Here is a 22,870-nt window from a genome sequence, read left to right on the forward strand (position 1 = left end):
TGTGAACAAATTTCACAAATTAAACACAAATTAAGTATTGTACAGTATATTTATGATAAAGAGGCCCTAACAAAGATAAAGTACTGCTTTGCTTCTGTTACTGTCATATAAACTGATGCAATTCATACAGTACATAAATACATACAGTGGATCTATAAAGTCTACATACCCTTTAAAATTTTCCTGTTTTTATTGCATCAAGGCCTGAAATGAAAATCCATTAACTCACCTTCCCCCACTTTCATTTAGACATGGTAACCCGCAACATCAATGTAAAAAGAAAAGGCAACACAATTCTGAATATTCATGTAAATAGAAAAACTAAAATACCTTGGTTGCATAAGTTAACACACCCTTTATAACGGGAGCTGTAATTGTGTTCAGGTGTAACCATTCACCATCCAATTCATGCCCAAAGCTAATTGACTTCACCTGTGACCAATTGAAGTGATTCTGATTAGTTCAGGATAAAATCAGCTGCTTCTGTAGGGTTTCTCAGCAGGATTCTTAGTGCATGCCACTGTAAGGAAACAACTGTGGTAGCTCCTTGTTGTTTCCAGTGTATCGAAACAACAAGGAGCTACCAAACCTCTGGGATTGAATTATTGAAAGATACAGATAAAAAGATATCCTAGGTCTTAAATATCTCATGCAACATAGTAAAAATCATAAACAAGAAATGGTTTAAATATGGCTCCACCAGTACCTTGCCTGATGACTCAGCAAGGAGGAAACTCATCAGGGAGGCCACTGAGAGGCCAACAGCAACTTTAAAAGAGCTGCAGGACTTCATGGCAAAGACTGGCCACCACATGCACCTAGCAACAATTTCATGCGTTCTCCATAATTCTGAGCTATGTGGTGCAGTGGCAAGACAGAACATCCAGTGTTGTCTGAATTATGCAGAAAGACACTCTGGATCTCCTGTTGCCTTGTAGAAAAAGATCTTGTGGTCTGACAAGCCTAAGGTAGAATGTTTGACTTAATTGCAAATGATATGTTCGGTAGAAAGCCAACACAGGCCATCACCCTAAGCCCACAGTCCCTACTGTCAAGCATGGAGGAGGCAGCATCATGCTATGGGGCTGTTTATTTTCAGGAGGGCCAGAGCTCTAGTCAGGATAGAGGGGAAAATGAATAGTGCAAAATGCCAAAAGATTTTAGAGTAAAACGTGCTACCCTCTGCAAAAAAAGCTAAATATGGGGAGGAATTTCACCTTTCAGCATGGCACATTGAAATCTACGCTGGAATGGCTGTGTGGAATGTCCTAGTTAGAGCCATGACCTCAACCCCATTGAAAATCTTTAGACTGGCCTGAAGAGAGCTGTTCATAAACTGTCCCCTCGCAGTTTAAGTGAACTTGAACTCTCCTGCAAAGAATAATGGGAGAATATTGCAAAATCTAGATGTGAGCAGTTGGTAGAGGCTTATCCAAACACTCAATGCAGTTGTCAAAGCAAAAGGTGCTTCCACTAAGTATTAATATAAGAGTGTGTAGATTTATGCAACCAATACATTCAATGTTTTTCATTTTTAGTACTTTTGAAAAACTGAGGCATCTGATTTCCACTTAGATGTTGTTGGTTGCAGTGTGTAAATAAAGCTAAAAGTCTGACTTCATTTGTCTTGATTTCAGTCATTAAGACACCAAAAACGATACATTTTGAATGGGTGTATAGACCCTCTAGATCCACTGTATATACAATACTTGCATATATACATACATGCATAATTTATACATACCTACAGTACATGTATACATACATTCATTCACATATACATACAGTACCAGTCAAAAGGACACACCTTTCTTTCATTTCTTCTTTAATTTTTACTATTTTCCACATTTTAGAATAATAGTAAAGGCATCAAAACTATGAAATAACACAAATGGAATTATGTAGTGACCAAAAGGTGTTAAATAAATGAAAACACTTATTTTAGATTCTTCAAAGTAGCCAAACATGTTTTAAATTAAAATGTTTTTTTGAAAAGAGATTCATAGACACCAATTTCACTGTTTATGTATGTCTATAAGAAGCAAATTTCAAGCATTTAAGCATATGGTTTTAGATCAAAATGTCTTTGAATGCGTGCTTCTCGTTATTTTAATCAGGTGTGTCCAAACTTTTGGCACTGTGTCTACATGCACGTATGCATACATAGATTTGACACAGCGTACATCACTTGATAAGCAGGTCATACATTTCAGAACTTGTGGCTTCCCTTTTTGCTCAGTGTGAAATCCTGATTTACATCTAAAAGAATACAAAATCGCCTGTGTCTTTTGCACTCACTGCTCTTTTCTTGCACCTGCGGCAGGAGTTTGCGCTCTAATGGAAATCATTCCCAGCTGCTCTTGGGATATGATTTATATAATATCACCCGTCAAAGTGAAAACATTACGCCATTTACGCATGTATGGTTTTTTTTTTTTAATGAAGGGCTCTGTGTTGATTCTGGACATTGATTAAATGGTTTTGGTGTCAGTTGTATTCTCTGACTCAAACTGTTGCTTAGTCAACAATCAGAAAAGTGATTGGGAACAGGAGATGAAATTATTTAACGCACCAAATGTCAGTTGTGGTGAATATACAAAAAATCCAGGAATGAACTAACAGCCCCGGTTATCAACAATGCCTGTACGACAGTACGTTGGAGACTGTATGGAGTAGGCTAACTGTTGCTTGCTGTCCGGGGTGATCATAGCCAGCGATTTACAATCTATACAACCTTTGGAACTAAGCACCGTCTGTCAAAGATGTCAAGCTCTGATCTGGGGCAGTGCAAGTTAAAACACCTGTGGTAGATGTATAGATCGAAACACTGCAATCTTTCATCGCTGTGATCGTTTTCACAGCGATGCAGACATTAAAACCAAGAACATTTCATTCATGTCCGGAATCCGCACATTTCTCTTTTCTAAAAAACATACACACAAAGACCCAGATATTTTAACATAGTTCCTCTGTTCTGCTCTTCTCTCTCTGCTCTGTATCCAACATGTTTCGCCTTTAAAAAGACACAGAGATGCACCGTGGTTCACACGAGATCTGGAATGGTGTATATGCTTTGATTAGTGCAGAACAATGTTACATTGGTCTCGCTGGGCAGTCTGACGCGCTGGGCACACAGCAGAGACCTCTCCGTTCCTCGCGCTTTCGGTCCTTGGGTTTTCTGAGAGCGCGATTTGCCTGTCTGATTAACTTGCACGTCAAAGATTCTCCGCCAGCTAATGCAGAATCTATCGACTCAGCTCTGCATTTAATGCTTGCGATAAAAAAATTGCTTGCACCACATTTCAAGGAAAAAAAGGAATGCAGCATTTATGCTTTCGTGTATGTTCAGGGGCAGCCCATGTTCTGCTTTATGATTGAAACAGTCCAGCATAGTCATTCTGTAAGCTACTCGCAAAACACAGAAGCTACGAGATTCATGTTGTCGTCAGGCAGCTGAACTTTGGAATTAGTAAAACAGTTTTTTGTGTTGTTTATAAAAAATGTTTGTGTAGTACCAAAAATCAACAAGTCATTCATAAGGACTTTCCTAGAACAGCACTGTGAATCCAAAACGCTGTGGCCATATGTGCACGTGGAACTGAACATACATACGTTACTGTAACCACATTGCTTTAATGTCAAGACAATATTATGAGGTGGCAGATTTACAGTTAACAGGTGGAAAGTTGAAACCCAGTTTGTGGTTCTCACATTGCATACGTGGGTGTGTGTGTGTCTCCACAGACTACAGAGCAGCAAAGACGACTCCCAAAGGCAGCTCCCAGAAGAGCTCGACCAAGAGCCCGGGAGCCGTCCGCCGCAGCAAGTCCCCCGCCGAATCGAGTGAGACAGAGATTAATATCTGATTCATTCACGCTCCATGTTCCAGTGCAAAAGGAACTCCTCCAGCGCACACACATTTACATATTCCCATTTAAGTCATCCTGAATTTTAAAGCAAGGAGATGTTCTTCACTGATTTCCTCATGTATGCTTTTTTTTTTGCAATGGGGACATTTGCGGGATCGATTTTGTTGTTGTATATCAATACATTTTGATGGTGTAATTTGTTCTAATCCTCTGTTTACACTCTTTCCTTATTTTGGCTTTCGTTGTGAATATGCATCCTGCACACCTTTAAGTCCTTCCATTTACACCACAATGAGTTGTTCTGAATACTTATTTTCATTTTTTCACCATCCAGTGGCACCACCAGGAGAAAAACAGACCCAAACAAGCAATCTGGTTTCAGAGAACAGGTCCTCAGAACCCCATGCATTCCTCATGCATTACTTTATTCTCACTCCATCCCCAGACAAATTAACGTAACAGCGTCCTACAAACTCCCTGATGCACCAAAATGCAATCCAATCTTTTGTCTGGTAAATATCTGACCAAATAATAAATTTTAAATGATCCTAAGACCCTGGAAAAAAATAAGAAAAATAAATTAGATGGGTGCTTTGAGAAAAGACCGTGGCTAAACACATCAGCACTTTATCTGTGATTTTTGTGTTTTAATAAAGTTTGTAATATTTTCAACCTTTGCGAATTGCATCCATAGAGTTGTCCTGATTTTTTTTTTTTTTAGCTAAATGAGAAATGTTGTTTATCAATGTTTTGCTGCTGTTGCTATTATCTGTTGACATAGTGTTCTCAGCATTAATTTGGAGCAGGGATGTTAACTGAGGGTAGGGTCTGATACTCAAACAAGAATGATTTGTGCAGAGGCCCAGAATCTGTGCAGGCTCAAATGGGTATATTAGGCCCAGACAGGAATATGAGGTTGGAATCGGTGTAGTCTTACCCAAGAATATTAGGCACAGAATCTGTGCAGGCTCATACAGAAGTACTGTTCAAGGCGTTGCCAAGTCACCTTCAACACCTGGTTGTTTGCCAGCAAACCCAAATGAAAATGTTTAGCCCTGTTAATTTGGAGTTTATTATTGGCCACATCCTGCACGCAGGGACCCAACGTCCCTCCTAAGAACTATGCCTGGCTGTGTGGTAATGAGGTTTATTAGGACCAGGTGTAACAATTTCAGTATGTGCTTCTGTCTGATATATGTGAGGCCATAGACAGCGGTCAGAAAGCATGAGCCACAGGAAAAAGGAAAAAGAATCAAGGATAAAAGATTGTGCTGCAGCGGTGTCTCTTAAAATCGTTACTGGGACCTGGTCTTCCTCTTGACCAGAGAGAGAGACCATTCCCTTCAAAACGAATGGATCGTACACAGAATCAATTTCTCCGCCCTCTAGGCCGATCTGCGAACTCACAGAACAAATAAAACCAACACTTTTTGGCGTGACTGACTGATTTGTCCTTTTCAGCGCCAGACAGACAGCAGTAAGATGACCCACCTCGTGGCAATAAAAGCATTCGTGAGATTCGCTTTGTGATGTCTGTTTGGGAGTTTTCACATTTCTCCAGCTTTTTCTGGAGCTTAAGGACAGAGGCATTTGTCGACGAGGAGAAGAGGTGGAAAAAAACATTCTTGTGCGTCAGAACGAGCTGAACAATGGTTGAAACCCTCTGATCGTTTAAGTGGTTAGCTATAGCCTCTGGGACACGCATCTTAAAATCTTCAAGAACGATTAACTCGCGAAGCTGTTCTTTACTCTCCATTTTTTGTGAGCTACACCATCTATCAAACATGCTTTCTTTCTCTCTAGCAAACTCAAGTTTGAGTGTCAGTTTTTCTGAAACTTCTGAAACATTGGCGATACGTTTCAGGTACGAACTCATAGACATTCAACATTGTGTATTTAACAATTTCATAGTCAGAACTCTGCTCCACAGTGAGGAACACACATCCTGGGCCTTTTCTGTTAGCGCACACTGCAGTAGCAAAATCCTCACTTCTTTAGGCCACTTTAGAGTCATCACTATGCGTTCAAAATGAGAGAAATACTTCTCCACCTCCCTCTCAGAGAAGGGTGGAACCATTCTCATGTTTCTACCTATGTCAAATGCTGGCTCAGAAGAAGGAACTGGCAGAGGCACGCCAGTGCCCCTGGTAGCTAATTCGAGCTCAAATCTTTAGTGCAAATTGTCTTTCTTCGCGTTCAGGTCAAGTTCACGTTCATGCTCTTCCCTTTCTAACCTTTTAAGTTCCAATTTGCGTTCGTATTCTAGCCTCTTCAGTTTGAGTTCTTTCTCCAAGCTCCAAGCTTCATGCTCAGCTCTTAGTTTGGCTGCTTATAGCTACACCTGTGTCTCTTGTAAGGAGAGCTCTTTTAGCTTTAATTTGCTGACAATACTGGCAGCAGATGACAGCGATGACTCAGGAGAACTTAGCCCCTCTGATTTTGCTTATAAGGACTCTTTTTTCCACCAAATTAATTTTTAAAGCTTTTACCAATCTCTACGTTTCTTATCTTGACTGGAAAGCCCGACACCAATAACGCTCAACAATTTGAATGAACTGCTCTTTAGTGAAGCTGTCCAAGAGTTCCTTAGAAGGATACTCCACAAATTCATCAACAGAAGACATATTGAGCCAACTTTATGTCCTGACCAATTCACATGAATTGTGTGACTTCACCACACAATTCACAAAGTAGTAAAAATCGGTCTACAAATACTCTGTATTACTGTACTATATACAAAGGCGCTATAGAGAGCTGCAGAAGCATAAAAAAGCCAGAATGAGTATAATATCAAAAACTCGCAATGTATCCAAAAAGAATAACTTATCAAGTAAAAGAAACCACTCAAGTGTCACTGGTATTAACCCATTCACTCGGGTGCAGAGGAACTCCAGCTCCTACCTTACAAAGCTCAGGGCGGGCATTTAAATGCTGAACCTCGTAACGACTCGGTCTTTTGCTAAGACCAAACGTCTGGATAGCATACCTGCTACAGAGAAATAAATTTCCACCCGGGATTACCTTCCAAAAACAATAAAGTGTCCCGACGGAAGGTTTGCATAACAACCCAGCTGAAACACTCTTACTAACTTCAGTTCATTCTTAACTCAGTGACAGCTCAAGACAGCTGTTACTGACCCAAATACTCGTAGATGTTCAAAAGATACTTGATTCAAAATCTCATGGATGAGGCCCCAATTTTCTGTCACGTCCCCGTCTAGTGTAAGGAAGTAACAAAAAAAAAAAAAAAATGAAATAACGGCTACTCTTAACTTTATTAAGAGAAAAAAGGAAAACAAAACAAAAAGACAATAGCCAACAAAATAACGACAGGTCTCCCTCTCTTTGAGACAGCTCTTTGAAACAGCTCCAATACAGCTCTCAAAAACAGTCTCCAGTACCGCCTTCCAAACACCCGGAAACGGGCTCATTAAATGTTGGCGCCAAAAAGGTGGCCAATCACCTCAGAGCAGGCGGAGCGATTAGCCAAAAGCGCGGGAACAGGCATGCCTGCAAGGATTGGCACACAGAGACAGAGAGAGAGAGAAAAAAGCAGCATCCAAAACCCACGGGACATAACAGATGGGTCCTCTTCCTGTCCATAAGACTTCCATGGTGGAAAATTGGCTCCTCTGTAATGGAAAGGTAGCTCCTCTCTATAAGGACCTCTGTGGTGAACTATCCAATGAGTCCTGTGTGTGTTCCGTGTCACCATGGTTGCATCACTGTCCTGGTGCATGGGTCCAGCCAGGTGTCTCTGGAAAGGAGATGTATGCTTTTACTGAGGACAGCCCTGCAAGATTATGTTAACATTATGGCAAGAAACAGGAGACATGGTTGAGATCCATGGAAGAAATTGTCCATATGTAGACCCTAAGGTGTCTTCGCTGTGTATTTGGTGAGTCCTGTATACTGTAAATTGATTGCTTCCGTGACCGCACTGAATCCTGTAGAGCTCAGACCTTTTTTAACAAGTCATCAACCAATTTCTCATACTTTACCATCCCCTGCGCTGGCTATGGATGCATTTTATCTCTCTTTCTATGCACCTATCTTTGTCCATCTCTCTGTCTTTCCTTTTCTCCGTTATTTTGACATTTGCATGTTCATTTTCTTGTTGTGTGTTTACTTTTGTTGCACAGTTTTCATAATAAAGAATCCAATTTTTGCACTTATGTTTCAGCGTTTTAGTGTGTCCTCCTGTTTTCCTGCCTCCCCTCTGTCTCCACCATCATATAAGGTGATGCTTCATGCCAGGGCTTAAAGCAGAAAGATCTTGTCTGTAATCATGTTCAAACAGCTATCAACTCACAAAGTCTGGGGAGCTGAATTTCAGTCCTGGAAGTCAATGGTTGTGGTTGGCTCAGCTCCACAGTGACCATTTTATTTTTGAGATGCTGTCTCATGTGTTCAGCAAACTCTGCAGAAGTGTGGTTCATGTGATCAGTTTCTGCTAGCATGTATCCATGACAAAAATCAAATGGCACATGTAAGTGCAACAAAGAGAACTTTTCAAAAGTGGGTTTGTTGCAACAGCCATGTGTCAGTGCAGCAAAATGGAAAATGTACAAAGTAAATCCCTGGACTCCACCCAAACACATTATTAACATGCTCTGATTATTGGGCTAAATAAGGGGGGTGATTTCATTTGAAAGACTTAATATTTTTTCATGGGTTTCAGCTGTTTATTGGCCTGGTATGGTCCACTCATACAGTGAATAAGGAAAAGAGGCCTGTCACTTTATGCACATTGCTTGCATTTTGGATGAATTGTTTGCATATTGGAAAAGGACAAGACTGGCTCTGTTCTATAGCAGGGTGAGGATTCTGTCACACAGAGATGCTTTTGATGTTGAAACATTCCCTACACAAACTGCAGCAAGAACACCATACTACGCATCACAGCTCCTTCCAATGCTGAAGGAAATGAATCATTTTTGTATGTATGCTCAGAGCTGTGCATAACTTTGAGGTAAGCTTACTATGGTATTCTGGGAACCCAGTCTAAGGAATATAGAGCCAGCCAGTGCCAGCAACCAGGATGCCTTCAACTATGCAGAAACATAACATTAATAAATAAGATAACGCTGTCAGACAAGCTGCTGAGAGGTGCGGGAGCCTTACATTGCTGCATATGTTATGGATGGAAACTTTCATTGTGAGAGACTTGGCAGGTTTGTAGCTGAGGCACTCTGCCCTGTGCTGCACATGTTAATAAAACTCTTTGAAGCAAGAATCCCTGTCAGGTGGGTGGTAACTGAAGATCTGAGTTAAGGCCCTAGCATTGCAGAGTGCCCTTGGTACCCACGCAACCTGCCAAGGAGAGTCAGCACAGAGAAGCAGATAATCAGGTTTTGGAGCCACCAGACAGAGCTTGCTGCACAGCCAAAAGGGGTACAGGGCCATCATGATCACCATGTGTGGGAGGGGGGTAGGGTGCTAGAGTGTGACTTAACCTAGCTGTCTGTCTCTCTCCTCCTCCCCTGCAGCTAATGGCACCGCATCCAGCAGCCAGCTCTCCACCCCCATCTCCAAGCAGTCTCCTATCTCCACCCCCACCAGCCCAGGCAGCCTCCGCAAGCACAAGGTACGTCTCCCGCTGGTTACTGCACTGCACTCCAGCTGTGTCTCTCTGGCACAGGGCCCCCAGCTCCGCTGGCCTTATAGCCCAAGCAGAGCCTGGGGGCCGAATCAGGGTGATCCCCTCCATGCAGCAGCGTATGATGATGCCACAGTGACAGTGTACTGACACTGTGGTGATGCCACGGGGATGCCATGGCGACAGCCCACAGGCACCACAATGGTGCCATGGCAATGTCACGTTGCCCCCTGTATGACTGCAGCATTCAGCATGCTAATTAATTACTGACTATATGCACAAATAAAGGATAGTTAGACCAATACTTTCATTTCATTTCAGACTGATTGCAGTCACAGTTCTTTAGAGATACTTGTGAAATGAGCAATGAGTAGATCAGGCAGCATATAGTGCAGTACTGCACTTGGCTTTCCAACCTGAAAGCTGCAGGTTCAAGGCCCAGCTGTGGCAGTGCTGTTGTACCCTTTAGCAAGTTGCTTAACCTAAATTGCTTCACTAAATCAAGTATATTTGGATATATGTACAAGTGGATGACGTATTAATTAAGTCAGTAAGTATAAGATATGAAATCAGCTAAGCTGCTGTGAAATGATATGTATATAAATAATGTAATATGATGTGTATTTTACGAGGGTGGTCAGTTTACCCAGCATCCCCTTGTCCCCCTGGCAGGACCTGTACCTGCCACTGTCCCTGGATGACTCCGACTCGCTGGGGGAATCCATGTAGACCCCATGTCTCCCCCATTCTACACCCCACCCCCACACACACATACACACACCCTGCCCACTCTCCACCCCGCCCCACCCCCCCATCTCTGAGCCCAGACGTCCAGCTGCAGGTATCTATGGTGCTCACAGCGTCCGCCTCAGGCATCCTATGGACCTCTCTCTCTCTCCGAGCGATCCCACCTTCCGTGCCACACACTCCGACTACCTGCCCTCAGCGGCGTGGCTGCTAGAGACCCTGCCCCCCACCTGATGTGTCACCACTTCCTTTTGCATCTGGTTTCTCCACTTTTGTTTGGTAGCCGGCCCACACGTTGGTGCCGCTGTTTAACACAACCGATCCATTCATTCCACACGTGAAATTGCAGATTGTTCAGATTTAAATGGTTGTAAACAGAAGATGCTTGATCAATTAGACTGTGTTGCCTGTGTGTGGGTGTATGTATATGCGTATATAGATGCACACACACAAACACACACTCTTTAAAGAAATATCTTCAGCCCTAACAAAGTCTTTGTCATATATTATTGGGGTGGTCACTAATGTAAAGACCAGTTTGATCTACTTTAAGTAGCAACATGACATCACTTGGAAGTAGGCATTTGACTTCAGAAACAGCTTCATCAGCATTTTCTCCTGTGTTTTTTACACTTCTTCCATGGTCCTCACAAGTGGTTAAAGTATAGCCAGAAAAATGAAACAAATCTACAGGACCAGGAAGGTAAAAGAAAGATTGCTTCCCTAATCTGTAAATATGATTAACTCTTTTCCACACACACACACTCCAGAGCACACACAGTCTCATGCATACACTCTTATAAAAAATAGTCATCTCTTAGGTGCCCAGGGACTGTACTCTGTCCCCGAGTGGATCTTTTATTGGACCTAGCTGAGAGCTTTAAAGCACCCTTACAATATTTCCCAGGAACCACCATGTCGAGGGCCTCTGTTATGCTCATCCAGGAAGAACAGGCATTGGTGCTCTGCCACAGTGGCTCCACAGTGAAGCACAATGGTCCGCAAGAAGATCCCACAGGTCAATCAAGTTATCAGTCAAAATGTTCTATATACCACTGTATGTACTGTATACAGGAATGGCTGATTGTAATGATTTGACTGGGAAATGCAGTATTTATTTGTAGCTGTTTATCTGGCAAATGTGGTCTTCATAGGGGGAAGGTGATACCCACCAACTTAACACCATCTGCTCGTAGTGTATGGTACTTCCATGAGGTAGGTGGTGAACAGGACAAAATATAGAACACGTTTATTGAATCTTAACTATAAAAATGTGTTACTCTTCTCCTATCAGGTGTTACTGTATAATGAACACAGTGTTTAACTGATTTGTAATTTGTTGTTTACACCAAACTAATTTGAATAACCTTAGAAATGGTTTCTGGAAAACAGCAAATCAGAGTGATTTCTGAGCACCCAAAGCTGATTCAGAGAAAAAAAGCCCAAACTCATCACCAAACCTGTTAAAAATTCTTCATATATAAAGTCAGCTGTCAGGGGCCTTCAACATAATGTTATCACAATGTAACTGTTAACACTATATAAAATGCTTCACTTGTTCATACAGATTGATCTTGGGCTTAAGGTAAATTAAATGGCTGTAAAAAAATTAGAATGGCCATACTGTCCATTGAACTGAGAGGAGGGGGCAAACCCAAATGGGCTGTTATTGGCAGTTATGAAATTGATCTGTGGTTTGTGCCAGTCATCTGACACCTACAGTCTGCATCTAAGAAGGCCAAATAAAATAAGAACTCTGCTCTTCAAACACTTTCACAGCTGTGTTTGACTAGCATTTACTGAATGGTGTGAGACCACACAGAAAAAAATATGAATATGAATCACAGTTGAGAGCATATGTAATTGTGCAACAATTTATAGAATAGCAGTTGTAAGAGGCATATTTAGAAAAACTATATCAGGGTTTGCAGGGAAAGGACCCAGGTGCAGACAAAACAGGCAGTTTGAGAAGATATCCTTTAATGACGGGTCCAAAACACACAGGCAAAAATCTTAGTCAAAAGAACAGTCCAAATAAATAGCCACACAAATCCACAGAAAAAAAACTGCATCAAAAACAGCAGGCGAAAGAGTAAATCAGGGACAGGCAGTCAAAAAACAAATGACCAACCAAATCTAAATTGTATTTTAATGATCTTGAATCACTTCTGTGCCAGGTTTAAAAGATGAATTATATGTACACAGGTAAACCATAGCCAAAGGTGTGAGAGGGATTAGGAAGCCTCATACAGCACTTAAAAAAATGTTTAAAATGGACAAAAAGTTGGGTGAAAGAATAGATCTGTTTTTTTCTGGCTTGCTTATCAGTCACCACCTGTCCAATAAAAAAGCTACATGCTGAGTCTTTCAGCAACACCCACTCCACCATTCACAGAAAACTCAGTGAAATCCACATGATGTACTGTACCTTCTAAGGTGCTCTTTGGGGGAAAGCTTCACTTAAAAAATGATTTGACAGTTGACAGTTTTCAATCTTTTTTTACGATGCCTGTTCCATATTTTTTTCTTACTTTTTGTATGACTTGGTGTTTAAAATATACTTCCTTATCGAGTAACCAGCACCGTACAAATTGGGGGGCCGAACCCTTGCCTCCAGATTTTTTTTAAAGATCTTTTGATACAGTAAATAGAAACACAAGCCTTCATTTTTATTGATGGCAGTGATTTGCAGCAGTTTTTTTATGTCTTAAATTTAAAAATAATGACTTCAGTACACTATGGGTTATCAGAAGATAATTGCTTAGAAATTATTTGGTGGGATTCCAGGAAATCAAAGCGACAGGTCATTGTTCTTTACCTGTTCACTTAATCAGTACTCTTCTGGCTGAATTACAGGCATTTTTTACAACAGATTTCCTCTTAAATACTCTCTGCTCTATCACACTTTGCCTCAGATCTCTCCATAAATACTGCCTGCTCTGTTAAATTTCACCTACAATTTCTTCATAAATACTCTGTTTTGTGAAAATTCACCTCAGAATGCTCCATTGAAATTCACCTGCGATTTCTTCATACATACTCCCTTCTCTGTGAAATTTCAGACTTCCTCTTAAATATTCTCCTCAGTCAAGTTTAACCACAGGCATCATAAATGCTACCTGCTCTGTTAAATATCACCAGATTTCCTCTTAAATACTCTCTGCTCCATTCCATTTTGCCGCAAGCGTCATCTTAAATACTGTGCTGTTGAATATCACCACAGATGTTTTCTTAAACACTCTGCTCTGACCAATTTCACCAGATTTCCTCTTAGATACTCTCTGCTCTGTTACAGTGGCTTGTTCTGTGCTTTGAATTGTTCATCCTTTGGCGATTAAAAGAATGATGCATTCCATTTTGCTTTCAGTCGTATTTCAATGAAGCCTGATTTGTGGGTCTGTGTGTATGTGTGTGCGTGCGTGTGTGATTGTGTGTGTGTGAATGTGTGTATCTGAAACACTCGGTGACATTCTTGTGTTCATCTGAGACACTCCCATTTCAATGGCTCATGCACGCATCCTGATCACACTGAATATGTTTGTCATTCCTGGTAGAGTGACTCCTTTCCCGGGGAATACCTCTCACATGCCCCCCCCCGCCAGTCTCTCCCACCTCTTTCCACTGACTCTGGAATAGTCATTGGTACAGAGGACGTTCAGGCCATGTGAGGGCCAAGCTGATGGGACGGGGAAAGAGAGACGCAGCGGAAAGCTGAAATTACCATTCCAATCATGAGCGCATCCTCATTCAAACCTCTCTGTTGCCATGGCAACATCGAGGTCCGCTCCAGCAACAAACATTGATCTCCGTATGCCTGCAGATATGCTTGCATGCTGCAAGGTGATTGGCTGCTGGTCCCAGCCCCACCCCTTTTTGGCATCTGAATGTGTGGCAAAGGCAGGTAAAATGAGAAGTGAGTGGCTACTGCTGAACAGTCACCTGGCAGCCCTGGTCTCTGCCTTAGAGCTCTGAGAATACCTGCTGTTCTTAAGCATCTTACGTTTATCCCTTTTCCAAAGTAATACATGACTATAAGTCAAGCTTATCTAAACCTTTTGCGAAGGAGAGCCATTTTTTTGCTGTTGCTCTGGAAACTGGCTAATTCCAATTGTGGAACTCTGGGAGCTGAAAGTCACCTGCTTTGCCGTCAGTGTCAGAGTGCAGAATGACTCCATGGTCATGTCACGAAGTCCTGGTTCTACTGCTTTATGCTTCCAGAGACCACAGCCATAGCGGTGCTGTGCAGTACTTCCTGCAAGAAAAACCCTTTACAGTGTACCAGAAGCACAGCAGCAGGTTCCATAATCTCTGCGTGTATTTAATTTGCCATTTCCCTGCCACACACAAACTACTGACATGAAAACACCACTCTCCTATTAATCAAACTGTTCTGAAGGAGTCTGCACTGTGGGAACAACAGAGTCCTGTCCTCTATAGAGACCAGCACAGATTTACTGCAGATGTGTGCGCTCACACACACGTGCACACACACACTCTCTCTCTCTCTCTGCTATTATCTGTATGAAAACTGGACTGAAAACAGGAGTAATGCCAGTATAGGAATATCACCTGTATAAAAACAGGACTAACAGCAGCAAATAGATATTACTTGTATAAATACAGGAATAACAACAATTTTTCAGAATGAGAAATTTACATTAAAAGCCTTTGCAATTGTAACAGGCCAGTAAAACATCTCTGAAAACATCATGTTAAGCATTTTATATGTAATATGTATAGTCTGCATGTATTTTCTATTTAAAAGATGGTCTAAAAACATCATGTACCTTCAGCACTGATCGGTGGAGTGTGAGCTCCGATAAAAGCCATGTTTATACCTTTTTTATTTTTTAGAGATGTTTGCAGCATGTCTTTACAACTACAATGCATATAAATATTCTAATTAGTATGATTTGTGTTCCATATATTCCATATATAAACAGTTATGGACTGATCGGGACAGTGATATTCTCCAGCTGTCAGAAGGATGGAGGAAAAAGTATAACTCAAACATATTTTTATTGCAGAACAGCATATTTCTCCATAAGGACAGGTTTGCGGATTAACAAATGAACTAATCTGTGAGCACACCTTCATACAAGAGTATCACCTCTCTAATTTCAAAGATTTTTTATGATTTTATTTGTCATTTTTCAAATTACCATTGTATTATACTTTGAGACAGTCTTAATTGTAAGGTTCTGTTTATACTGTTATCAAACAAGTAATTCTTCCCAAATGATTCCAAACTCATAATTGTGTTGTTCTGTACAGACTTGTGTTGTCATAATACACAGTAAAATACAGTAACTATGACATGTGTTTGTCCCTAATTAATACAAAGTACTAAAATCTTTATAACAACATTTATTACTTGATTGACAACAGTTAATACATGGACTTTGAGAAAAAGATTTTGTAAAGCCTTTGTCCAGCTGAATCCTGGTGTATAAAGTTAGGAGTTAGGAATTAGGTGGCATGTAGATTTACATTCTGTTTTTGCAATGATGAACCTGAAAAATAAATTGTAAATGCATGCTCTGTAGTCCATACGTCTCATGATTGAATAGTCACAGTGTTAGAGTAGCATTTCCTGTTACGGAGGGGTGACTACAGCCACCTTATGTGTATGTTTTTAATATCATTGCCTCACATCTGGATCAATGTGTACTTTCAGCAATGACTACTGTGACTTAGAATTGTAGTGTTTCTGTAACATGAAGGGGTTTCTCCAGCACAGGACCTTTCAGTCATTACTGGGTAGTGAAGGGACTCATGGGAGGATGCTGATGTCTGTAATCTCAATGGACGTGTGTAAAGTGTTCTGTTGCAAATTTAGCTGTTTATGAAAGCTGATATTCACAAAAAAGTATTGTCTTTTTATGAAAATAATTCAAAAATACCACCAGTCACTGTTGCACAAACAAGAAGAGGAAAGAAAATTTAAAGTTTTTTATTTAATATGTATTTATTATTCAGGGACATTGTACAGTTAAAAACATTTATGAAACACGCAGTGTATTGTGCCCAAGTTAGCCAAAATGTTGGCAAAGGTTTATTGATTCCCTCCTGAGGAAAGGAAAAATGCTGTGAATCTCAGGTCCGCATGCCTTATAATCACAAAAAGGCATATTCATAGCCTTCATCTCTTTCCTAGGCTTCAAAATGATACTTGAACACCTACATGTATTTATCTCAACAGATCCTTCATCAGGACAGATTTACAGAACAAATATACCTATGCATAAAAGGTAAACACACTAGACCTGAATTAATTACCTTAACTGGCATCAGACCTGTCTGATGATCAATGTAGTAATTCAGCTAATGAGTCAATTATCAATCTGCATTACAATTGTCCACTGATTACAATCATTAACTATGTCTGAGAACAGCTCTGATTTGAGTTGAGGCTACACACACACACACACACACATACATACCAGGGTTTCCATTATCCGGTAATTACCGGTTTTTGTCTGGTAAAATTTATGAAAAAATGGATAAATTAAAAACTTGCCGGTCAAAATGTCCGGTACTAATGCTCATACAAAACGTAGTTATAACGAAGGCTATCCCTAAACAGGACATTTGTGTTTTGACAGTGAAACAGCCTATTAGCAGCCTACAGTACTTTTTTCCCCCAAAAGGGTGCGCTCTTTTATTGTGCGATACTTTTGCTCTTGCGATACTTTTACTATTGCTCCTAGGCCAGCAGAGAGGAGTCTCTCTCTGCAGAATCGAATTAAGATGGCGCTGCAAAGTCGTCTGGAGGATGAGAGAATGATGCGGCTTATGTGCATTGCAAGCTGCAAAAACACATTGGACACATTTGATTTCAAGTCGGCAGCAGAGGACTTTGCCGCAATGGAAAAAAGGAGAAAATAAAATGTTACCTGGTAGTCTATAGGCTACAATTGATGCCATGTAGGCCTAGCCTTTTTTAAACAGGCAACAGATGTTACAGGTTACAGATGTTTCGTAATAGCCTACATTTTAGCGGCTAAGGTTTTGCGTTACTGTTACAGTTCTTTTTGCTTAATCGTTACTGTTCATTAAATAGTCAAACTGATTTGAGGTCATTGTCATTCTTTCGTCAGCCTAGGTGTACATTATATTTGCGTTTGTAACATGTTATTGGAACGTGACCGGTAAGCTTGAAATTTGTCTGGTAAAATAAATTCTTTCCAAACAGCAGACCGGCAACAAAAAATCCTAGCGGAAACCCTGATACATACATACATATATGTATGTATGTATGTATGTATGTTCTGTATGGAGACATGCTATCGGTGTTCAAACAATGGATGGACTTCTGTACTATTATTTTTACTGGGCTAACTGGATACTGGTTATGACTTGCTTTTCAACACAACATCACCAGTCTATATTCAGCTCAGGGGGAGTGTCTATTATAGCAACAAGTTGTCGCCGGTTTCCTTCTATAAAAATGCTCACTGTCTAACTTAACAGAACACTTCTGCACACCAATCAACCCACTCCCTTATTTGACAACCCATAAAACAGATCTACTAACTACTGTGACCACACAGAATCTATCGTTTAGGTCTTTAACTCTCTGTCATTTAAGTCTGTCTTATCCACTGCTGTATACAGTACATTTGCAGTGTACTGTAATGTCTGAACCAATAAATTTGATTACAGAATGTGTGTTATTTCTTGGAGTGCATCATTAAAATGGAAATTGTTACAAAGTGCTGGGCCTGGGGCATACTGAATTTTGCAGAAGGAATAAAAAAAAAAAAAACAGGGTTAACTGGGGAAAAATGGCCCTGACCCAGGGAGAAGGCAGTCAAGACTCTTTGGAAAACAGCAAAAATGCTAACAGTGGGATATCATGAAAAAGGTGTGTTTTGATCATTGGGAAACTCATCTGTCATAATTTAACTGTGGCACAAGGCCTGAGGTGGATAGATTAGGCTGAGGGGGGCAGTGGAAGACTCAGTTGGTGGCAGCCCATTTAATTCAGATCATTGGAGTGCTGCAGAAATTTGGGGTGGCAGCAATATGCAGTATAACAATATATAAAATATGATGCCCAATTAGATTAGATGTCTCTGGGGATTGAAGAGCTGTTCTTACCCTGGCTTGAAAGTGACTCAAACTGAAGACAAAAACTAAACATAGTGATTAAGAAGGAGGGCTTGAAACCCAAAAGTTGCAGGTTTGATTCCCTTATAGATATGGAATACTGATGTCATACCTCACTAAATCGTAATTGCTTCAGCAAACCATAATGTGGCCCACATTATTTTTTGCAAGTGATTATCGACTGACTTTTCAAGACAATGAGCTTTGTTCATACGAAAAACTTGGATCTTTGCACACTGGAAACCTTTGGTTTTGCACTTCAAAACTACCATGCACACACAATATAAAGTATCAGCCATCCACAAGAACAAATCTATCTGTTTTAAAAGGGATGTGTGGAGATGCTGCCAGCTGTTGAGTTTAAGTGGAAGAGATTCTTTTCAGTCAAATAATTCACCAAGGAAGTGACAGCTCTCATGGAGCATGCAGTTATTTATTTATTCACTTTTTTGGAGTTAGTGGACTAACAAAAATCCTGCATTAACAGGGAAACCAACTCCTTAAACTTCGGTTCATACTGTACCTCTCTCACTGATATCTGATCGGGACATGAAGGACTTGCAAGATGGCTGGTACCTATTTGCTGATCACTAGTCAGAGATCAGTTTGACTGTTGAAGTGGGGAGCAAATGAATTGTTTGTGATTCAGCTGGAAGTGTATTGTTGTCCAACAGATAGCACAGTACCTGAGAGTTTGCAAGATACTGACAGGAAGTGAAAGTATTTCAACTTCAAAATGGTGTCACTTGGTAGGTAAATGGTTCCTGTTGCTACAGTCATTGGGCTTCCCCTTTTCATTGTAAATTGGAGGCTCTTTTTGTGTCAGTTACTCCTATACACGTGACACACTATAAGATGAATTCACTGCTAGCTTGTTTTGCATATGGTAGCACAGTCTCTGATTTCCGCATGCTAACAATAATACTCAGAGTTATGAAATTCTGAGCAGAACCAGAAAAATATTTAGCCTACCATTTTACATATGACTTCTACAAGCTCTCAGACAAATCTGCAGTGTCCCTTGTCACCAGGAGCTCACAGGCGGAACACATTGGCTTTGTTCTGCCAGGGACAGGGGTGGGTATGTCAGCTTCGGCTCTCTCCCAGATTGACAGTGGGGGTTGCGCAATGGGACTGAACATCAATGACGACAAATTGGACATTCCAGAATTCAGGGAATTGGCCATTCCAAATTGGGGAGAAAATGGAAAAATGGAAAAAAAAAACTGCAGTGTCAAGAGACACTGGTATGTCTGGTTGGTGTTTAATTCATCAGGAGGAAAATGTAGCCACAGCGGCCCCTGCAGGACTACTGAGGTACTGACGGTAGCGGCTGCTCCTCTCAGCTGTAGATTGTGCATGAGGTGCAGGTGCGGAACTCTTGCAGTAACATGGATCACAGACCCCATCCCTTCCCACCCCAGCTTTGGATATGTCATTGAGACCTGTGCCGCATGAAAACCTAAACCACTGTTGACCACTAGAGGCCACTGTAAGTTTTCCTGGTCTACACCTCTGAAGTTAACAATTAAGCCTGTCTCACCATCACTGGTACTGACAGCTGAAATGAATTACCCCTTTTTTGTCCCTAAAAGCCCTCTGAGAATTTTAAAGGGGATGAAAAGACACTATATAAATAAAGCCCATTCCTTGTTTTTTTCTTTGGTCCAAAGCAAAAAAATCAAGTTTTTGTCATCCTGGAAGCAATAAAAATTGTTTAGTTAGGTCAGCATCAGTACTGTGTGAGTGTTTGTATGCATGTGTTTGTGTGTGTGTGTGTTTCTCTAAATGACCATTGCCTGGGGAGGTGGACTGAAGAGTGCTCTTGTCAAGAGACATTGTGCAAAAGCCCAACAAAAACAAAAACAGACACTAATATCCATGATGAATATGATACCAACAGCATACAAGAACCCTGTAATTACAAAACAGGATGTGAAAACCCACCCATTTCAGTAAGCAGGATTCCTTCCACTGACTGAAACAAACACATGAATCTTACAGGGAAGCATCTTTAGGCATCTTGAAGGTTTTATTTAATCTAAGAAGAAAATGCATTGAATAGAACCTTCAAGATACCTAGTTACTACTTACTCTAACTTTTTTAGAAGGTTCTCCACAGCATACTTTGTACTCCTCATGCATTTGTGCTTTTACAGGGAAAGGAGATCTGTGCTGAATGGATTAAACCATTTGAATATACACTTACACTATTCACTATTGAACTGTGTGTTAGCAGGAAGGTGAGAAGTGAGAGTATTACAGCTGCCTCTATTCATTAAACTTGACTGGTTTGAGTTTATTTCTGAACTAAAATCTCATTAAGTCTGAGATTTATTCACAGGGTCATTGTTAGGATACATCCTCTGCTATATTTTTATAGGCCCAAGAAGAGCATTTCCTTGTATTAAAAAAATAATCAGGATTTCCAAAAGTCTAATCTAACTCTGGTGCTATTTATTGGAGTAGTTGTTGTTTGCTCCCAGGTTTAAAGGGATCAGTCTAGCTCATTCAATAGCAGCAGGGTTATGGTATCACTGCTGACAATCTCTGCCATCACATGCAGAAAATTCTGTTGGGGTTCCATCTAGTGGCTAGATGAAAAATAGCAGAAACATTAGCACCACACATTGGAAATGGATAAAAACATCTTATCTGACTCTGTAGATCAGACTGAAGCTTGTATACCCAGTGCTGGCGCGACAGTGTTCTGCCAAGCGTTACGCAAGAGATAGGAAGGACCTCTGTTTCCAGCATACCAAACGGTACACATTATCCATTTAAAATCCAGACTGTGATCTTTGACTTGAAAATAGCGGACAGCATTTTTGTGTCTGGGAATAGGGGGGTGTATTCATGGGGTCTGGCTTTTACAGAATTCCTCTATCTCCTGGTAGTACGTGGTTTGTAAGTGTTCGGTGAATTCGGTCTAGCTTGATGTCCATTAACAGAACGGGCAGAACATCTCACAAATGTGTGCTGGATAGGTGCCTCGACAGGTTCACTGTGTCTCGGTCCCAGATTCTCTGGATTAATGAACACAATCAGGAGGAGCAAAGCTGTTTTAAGGAGCTAGTGACTGCATCTGAATTGAGAGACAGATTATGGCCTTAAAGATATTCAGAAACAGATGTAGACATTGGGCATCCAGGGACTGCATCTGGAAACGTTGAACTGGAAGCTGGGACTGCCACCACTACAGTCCCCATTACAGGCAACCAATACTAAGGAATGTGTTCAAATCAATGACTGAAAAAGTGAGGCATTATGGACCCCAAAATTTCTACAGCTATCCCAAATTGTCAGTTACTTACTGATCTGAACCAATCCCAGTGTTCTGCTGTGGAGAGTGGATCTTCTGATTGGTTCAGTTATTGACAGCATGTGACAGCCCCTCCCATTACAGTACCCATCATGCAGTTTATCTGCCATTACTGCTTTAAAAATAACTTAGATTTAGGAAAACCTTTTACACTGTACAACAGACCTTCAACATTTGCAGGATTTGTGATATTGCGTATTTGCCTCCTATTCCTTCACATGTTTCATTTTATGCATTTAAACTCTCTCATGAATTAAGAGGTTTGTACTTTTCAGGGTTTTTTTCCCTCTTTTTTAATGGACATAACATTCAACTACAGTACATTTATAGACAGCTTTTAATTCCACTTCTTAGCTGATGGCTAGAGCACAAGGCAATTTATTCCACAGTATAGTGGAAGAGCATAAAAATGGGTAAATCAGAGTTCCAGAAAAGTGGGAATACTATCCTTCATTCCAGACCAAACTATGACATTACAAACCCCAGGAATATGTCTTTTTAGTGCAGTTAGTGAAGAAGCAGAAATGAAAAGTGCAGATTGATTGTTAGCGCTTGTTCACTTCAATATGGCTTGCTCATTTACCTTTTACAATTCCAAAATGTCCAAAAATAGTGTGAGGAACTTGCTTGTTTAGATGAGACTAGCATAGACTCCTCAAACTCCTGCTTCTTGGTTTCCCTATTTCGACTGTAATTTCTTTAATGTCATGCTGTAAAACTGTCTGGGCAGCTAAATATTCTTTTAGATTACCAGAGTTAGGTTTTGGTAGCCTAGAGGACTACAAATTATTTATCTATCCCTGTTATTACATACAAATATATTAATAAGTTGTTGTATCTTGGCATTAAAAGTGCTTTTTCCTCTTTTGGGTACAATTCTACAATCAAAGCTAAAGTTGCAGACTTTCCTGTTGTCAGAGATATTAAGAACATATATCCCCAGCGTATTGTTGGCCTCTGATACATATATTATCATTTCAACGTAAATTGACAGTCCCCTTTGATCTGTCTGTTAGGATTACTCATGGTTGTGGTTATGCTTTATAATAACGACACAACAACAACAACAACAACAACAACAACAACAACAACAACAACAACAATAATAATAATAATAACAATAATTCAATTTCCTTTTGGTTGCTGAGAAATTAGTGCTTTTTTAGCTTTAGCTAACTGATCAAATAACTGCATCTGTTTCCCACAAGGGCAAAGCCAGTC

General features: G+C 40.5%; 1 protein-coding gene across 2 annotated transcripts in view; it reads left to right on the plus strand.

The window, feature by feature from the left end:
- The window catches only part of LOC118791533 (neuronal migration protein doublecortin-like), a 55,700-nt gene extending 42,241 nt beyond the window's left edge, over positions 1–13,459 (plus strand). For both annotated transcript variants that reach the window (XM_036548921.1, XM_036548922.1), the window contains 3 exons: positions 3,745–3,843; positions 9,359–9,456; positions 10,141–13,459. In XM_036548921.1, coding sequence (XP_036404814.1) covers positions 3,745–3,843; positions 9,359–9,456; positions 10,141–10,197 — 254 coding nt within the window. In that variant the 3' untranslated portion in view covers positions 10,198–13,459. The remainder of the gene's footprint in view (positions 1–3,744; positions 3,844–9,358; positions 9,457–10,140) is intronic.
- The last annotated feature ends 9,411 nt before the right edge of the window (positions 13,460–22,870 follow it).

This window comes from Megalops cyprinoides, chromosome 16 (assembly GCF_013368585.1).
Source record: "Megalops cyprinoides isolate fMegCyp1 chromosome 16, fMegCyp1.pri, whole genome shotgun sequence".
Lineage (NCBI taxonomy): Eukaryota > Metazoa > Chordata > Actinopteri > Elopiformes > Megalopidae > Megalops > Megalops cyprinoides.